A 6090-nucleotide genomic window follows, 5' to 3' on the forward strand; every position below is an offset into this window, starting at 1 on the left:
CAAAAGGACGGCAGCAGAGGGGGGACAGTCAGGAGGAAGAGGAGGAGGAGGAGGAGGAGGAGGAAGGACAGGACGGCGACCACCCGTGTTTCTAAACTCCTGAACTGCTGGGTTTAAAGAGAACAGTTTTTTTTTTTTTTTTACAACTGTGCCAGAGATAAAAAGGTGAAGTGAAGAACAAAGAGAAATAAAATGGAGTGAGAGACGTGGACTCTGTCTTCTGCAGCCAAGACAGGAGACGAGAAGAGTGGGTTTTAACCAGTAAGAATGTTTTTAATCAACATCCACTGGTGGAGCTTCCTTGTTTATTTGTGCACTATTTTCTACTTCCTGTGACGAAGGAATGTTTGTAACATTTCAATGTCAACGGCTGACGTACGACACTCCGCTAACTCTGAACATTCCACTGCATAATGGAATAAAACATGAGGAATTTATACAAGGAAAATATTAAAGAAGGTATGGAGAGAGAGAGAGGGAGGGAGAGAGAGAGGGAGGGGGGGGTGAAGAGCGTTCCCTCTCCCTCTGTGGGGTGAAGAACATGCCACAGTAAACACAGAGCACGCCACAACCACAACAAACCACACACACACACACACACACACACACACACACACACACACACAGACAGCACTCATGCAGACACGACGGAAAGGCACAGAAATATCTCACAAATGTTCACTGGGTGATTGTCAGCTCCAGATTAGAGATCAGATGACAATCAGGGAACCTGATGAATGACGGTTTGTGCCTTTTTTATCAGTGACGCTCACAGTTGAGCAAAATCAGGATGGAGAGATGGAAGGAGGAGGAGGAGGAGGAGGAGGAGACAACAGAGGGAGTCAGAGAGGTAACAAGAGGAGGACAGGAAGGAAGGAAGGAGGGAGGGAAGATAGATGGGAGAGGCAACGTAAACAGAGCACAGAGTGTGAAAACCCTGTCACAGTGAGTGCCGCCGGTTGGTGACTGAGTGGAAAACAAAGCAGACATTTATATTCGCATCATTGCTTCTCATAAAGCACTGAGTCATGTTTCATGACTTATTCAAACCCAGGCAGCAGACTGACTTTGGGAGGATTCAGAACTGATCTGACAAACACATCTGAACCAGCACTACAGTCACAACTCTGGAGGTTGATGTTGGATCACTGACATCTGGCATCATTAAAAATAAAACACCCAAAACAGTTCCAACCTGGATTAAAGACGTTATCGTTACCTGGACCAGACCCTGGATCTGAATCTTGAAGTCATGTTCGTGTTTCTCCGCCCCGTCTCCGACTGTCTCTGAATCGTACTTCACAGCATATCTCACTGCCGTCTTTAAATACCAGCCCTCCCTCCTCCATACCCACCTCCTTATCTCGGCTCATGCCGCTCAGTCACGCCTTTATTCCGGTGTATATTATTCCCATTAGTGAGCTTTAATTAAAACCACACAAACTGTCCTGTTAATGGAATCAGTGCAGGACAAATCGAAACTCATTAACTTAGCGCAGGAACTCTGAGAGCAGAGAAAATGGACCAGAGATACAGTATCTTTACAGTTTTACCACGAGCAGAAGAGCAGCCGCATAATTGGAAACGATAGCGATCGCAGCTTAAAGGCAAATGTAAGGAGCGGCGTGTGTGTGCAGGCGTGTGTGTGTCCTCTCACCTTGTTCTCCCCCTCGATGACGATGACGGGCACGGAGGTGGCGGGCCAGCGGTGCTTGGCGGGGAGAGGTTTGTCACAATTCCACAGTACGATGATCTGAGAAAAAAAAACACACAAAACAAATCTTAGAAACCAAGGTAACCAAAAAAGGGGCAGAAATGTTAAAAAAAAGTTATAAAAATCTAAAATATATATTTATAAAAGAAAGAAAAAAAATTATGTTTCCTAAAACAATTTTTAAAAAATGCCAAATGTGTAACAAAACATTCTGTTAGACTTGGATGGAATATTAGCAAAATTAAAAAAAAAAAAACACATTGTCAAAACAACTGCCAAAGAATGTCCTCTGTGGATTAGAGGCAACAAAATGGGGAGCTTTTACATTTGACCAAAAAATATTTTCAAGTTTTCAGCTCAAAGACAAATTTAGCATCTTCTTTTTCTTTCTTGATTCATGACTTCATCTCACACAGCGGCATTTTGTAGGTGATGCTCCTATTTAGAGTAAAACAAATGGTAAGGTAAAACAGCCAATGAATGGTTTCATCCTTCTCAAACTCCAGATTTTTTTTTATCCAAACACATTCTTTTCTGAATCCCAAAAACCTGGAGGATTCAGACCAACCTGCAGAAAAACCTTTATTCCACACACGACTCTTTAAAATCTCCATTAAAGGAGTGAACGTGTCAGTCGTTGCCTGAGCAGATACCTGTGTTGTAGCTCATTTAATTTGCTCTAACATCTCGCAGAAACAGCCTGAGGAACCGGCGACCTTTACGTGGCCCGCTGCCTCCAAATGTCACCTTATTACAGGTTGTTAAGAAGAACCAGACGTGCAGCCGAGGGGACCATCGAGGTGACACCGATCACACGCCGATCACACGGCGTTGACGTAGCACGGACGGAGTTGTCCACCGTGGATGTTTTACCGCCACCTTCAGGTCAGCGGACACGGAAGTGCGTGGTGGATTTAACCTTCCTTGTTTGCTGTGCATCGGCAGCAGCCCCTCATTAAGGTTTAATGAAGAACACACACTCGACGTGACTCCTGTCTGACCTTACACACCCACTCACACACAGCCTGCTGCTCTCCTGCAGCTTATATTCTATGTAGTTTCAGAGATACGGCCCAGATCGTCTCGTCGTAGCCTGTGGTCATAGAACTGCTACGAATTAGTCCAAGCTAAAGTATAAACATGGGCGAGATTTAGAACTTAGTCCAGAAATGGATCAATATTAGAATAAAAATAAATATCTAAGCCAAACAAAAAAAAAATAATGTAACATCTTTCATAATGTTATACACCCCGTAAGAAATTTATTATTTTTTTATCTAGTAATTCTACTATTAATAGTACAATGTCTGTGAAGTATTACTAATAGATGTAAAACTTTAGACAGTGGTAAAACTTTTAACCATTTTTTTTTACCCCGTAAGAAATTCTGCTCTTTTTGTATGAACTTTTTTAAAACTTCAATAACTTTTTCAATATTTTTTAAATGACATTTTTCATCATAAAAGAATAACTTTAACAGCAGATTTTGCCACAAAACTGTCTTAATTCTGTTCTATTTTTTAAAACTGTTTAATAATGCAAGTCAAAAAAATATTTTTTTGTGAATCTATAAAATCTTTGAAAAAATAAATACCTGTTTAATAAGGCAAGTCAAAAAAAAAAATATTTTGTGGATCTATAAAATCTTTGAAAAAATAAATAAATAAATTGGCCATTACAGTACAAAAATGACAACTACCTAATTTTTTGTATATTTTCTAAAAAAAAAAAAAATTAAAAAAAAAGTGCAATTAAGAAAAAAAATGACAAAAATCTTTGTCAAACAACCAACTTTCTTTTTAGAATCTGCACCACGGTTTCATATCACGACCACGTCCGACGACATGGAAATACAGAACTCCCACACACAACACCAGACCAGCTTACGCCACCCCTGCTGGTCAAGGAATAAACAACGACACTGTTCACACCCACACACGCCCACACAAACACAAAACAGCCACCGGGGAGGAAACTCCATTTCATTTCCTGCACTGGTGAAGAGCAAAGAGGGAAATCAATACGTGCCATTTCCAGCCGTCCTGAAGGGAATCTGGCTGCCATGGAGACAGATGTAGCACCGCCAGTCAGTGTGCTCCTAATTCGACCCACAACAGTCAACGCACACACACACTCACAAACACAAACATTTGTTTCAGAAGGTGCAGGAAGAGCCGTCGGGGTCTGTCAGCGTCGTTTCTGCCTCGGTTTAAAAGTTGGAGTATAATTTGGACTCCAAAATTCAGTCACGTTTGTTCCCATTAAAGGTAGATTTCATTCCACCTGAACAACTGATCTGTGTGAGGGAATAATAAAAATATCCCTTTAGATTCTGGCTGTCGAAGATATTCAAACTTCTCACTGGTTCTCAGTGAAATGTTTGTCGTTTCGGAAACGCAAATGCTAAAAATATGCTAAGTTCAAGTCAAGAAAAATTGAAAAATTCTATCCATAACCAACAGACTAGAAATGTTAACCTTACCTTATAGCTCAAAAAACAACAGCCAAAAATAAAAGACTAAAAACGTGCTAACTGTTAACCAAAACAATTCAAAAGAAATAAAAAATGGTCAGAACTTTTTCCAAATAATCCAAAACAAAACCAAACCAGAGAGAGGACAATTTTTGAATCCAAGAATCTCAATAAAAATAAAGCCCAGCACGTCTTATGGAATAACATTTTTAAAAACATAACATTATTAATAAATGTTGTTTATGAGTTATATAATGTTAAACTCAGGTGTGTGTGTGTGTGTTACCTGTGCGCAGTACTGAGACTTGGCCACAGCGGCCAGGAGCTTGAGGATGGGCTGAGACTGAGAGACCAGAGGAGAGACGGCGTGGATGACGGCTGTGAACTTTGAGTACGGTTTAATTCCTGAAACACAAAACACACACACACACACACACAAACACACGCATTTTTGATAATCAGTCAAAGCTTTTTACCAAACACCGGGAAATAGAGTAGTGAAGGAGGAGGAAACTGTCAGACATCCATTTAAAAAATCCATTTAACAGTCAGGGGTTTTGGTTTTTCATCCTTCATTTCTGTTTTTTTTTTTTTTTTTTAAAGAACATTAAAATGATGTTAAATAGACACAGATGCTTCAAATGTCAGGAATCTACTTTAGACCAAACTAGTTTTAAAATATTCAACAACATTTTGTAAATGTCAAATCTCTTTACAGCCAAAAATACTGCTGCTAATATCCTCCGACCGCACGTCGGTGTACGGAAGAACTGAAGCTGAAAATGAGCGGGAAATAAGATATTGAGGAAGACGGATGGGAGAGGACGTTCAACTCTTCGCTAATTTAAATCTAATCTTGGCCAAACTAACAAAGCATGAAGTCAAGGCGACGACATTGGAGCGGTCTCCTTTATGCCGACGAGCAACCCTTGAGGAGGAGGAGAGGGAGTCTTTAAAAGTTGGATAAAAGTCGTGATTTGTAATAATAAAAGTGAAGATATGAGGGGGAAAACAGATCTGGGATTTACGTGCTCATAAACACACTCTCTGACGCAGCCATGAAGAAAATATGGAGCAGATTTACAGGAGCTGGAGCTTCTTCTAAATTTTAGATGAGCTTCCTGTGACTGGAAATAAAGTGTCTCCTCGTTTTCCTGCGTCCGCTGCAGATACTTTATTACGTTCATTACACAGGTTTTAGAGCAAGTCTTTCCCTGGATGGAAATAGAGGAAGTCTGACTTTGATCTGCTGCTGAAGAGACTTTTCTTTTTTACATTTATTCCTCAGTTCACTGGAAACTAAATCACAGTAAATGAAAGAAGTAATCGCCGTTAATTCACTGAGGGGTGGACTGTAAATTCCTTTCACTTCAGTTTTTTTTTTTTTTTTTTTTGTTATATGAGACGTTTTGAATTAGGCCTGGAATAGAAAGAAAAGAAAAGGCAGGATTGGAATGAATAAAAATTAGGAGTCGACGCAGAAAATTCTACAAACTGAGATACAAATAACTACAGACGGCCAGCTGGCAGTGAGCCAAGGCACAGACACAATAATAGCTACAAATATAAACAAAACAAAGTCGTCAAAAATGAATAAAGGTTAGCACAGAGACAGCCCAGTGTTAGCCAAAAGACCATGGACCAGTTTAAAGGTCTGTCACGTGAATAAAGAACATCAATCAACATCAACTACGACAGACAGGTTCACAGACACTGTAGCCACTGAGTGGGAGATTCTACCTGGTAATGGATGGAGCGATGTGGTTAGCGTTAGCGAACAAGCGCTTTGTTTGCTACGGGAAATGATTTACGATCAGACTGTGATACGCAGAGTGGACGATGATGTGGAGAGTGAGGGACGACGGGGCTCCATGGTCACAGAAATGTGGCGGGGGAGGAGGGG

The 6090-nt window shown here is 40.6% G+C and overlaps 1 protein-coding gene across 2 annotated transcripts in view; it reads right to left on the bottom strand.

Annotated features, from left to right (window-relative positions):
• The window catches only part of LOC103394040 (exostosin-1b), a 93179-nt gene that overhangs the window by 4534 nt on the left and 82555 nt on the right, over positions 1-6090 (bottom strand). For both annotated transcript variants that reach the window (XM_008331176.3, XM_008331175.3), the window contains exons 6-7: positions 4474-4592; positions 1658-1753 (exon numbers count right to left, since the gene is read on the bottom strand). In XM_008331176.3, coding sequence (XP_008329398.1) covers positions 1658-1753; positions 4474-4592 — 215 coding nt within the window. The remainder of the gene's footprint in view (positions 1-1657; positions 1754-4473; positions 4593-6090) is intronic.

The sequence above is a fragment of the Cynoglossus semilaevis genome, chromosome 18, assembly GCF_000523025.1.
Source record: "Cynoglossus semilaevis isolate Cse_v1.0 chromosome 18, Cse_v1.0, whole genome shotgun sequence".
Lineage (NCBI taxonomy): Eukaryota > Metazoa > Chordata > Actinopteri > Pleuronectiformes > Cynoglossidae > Cynoglossus > Cynoglossus semilaevis.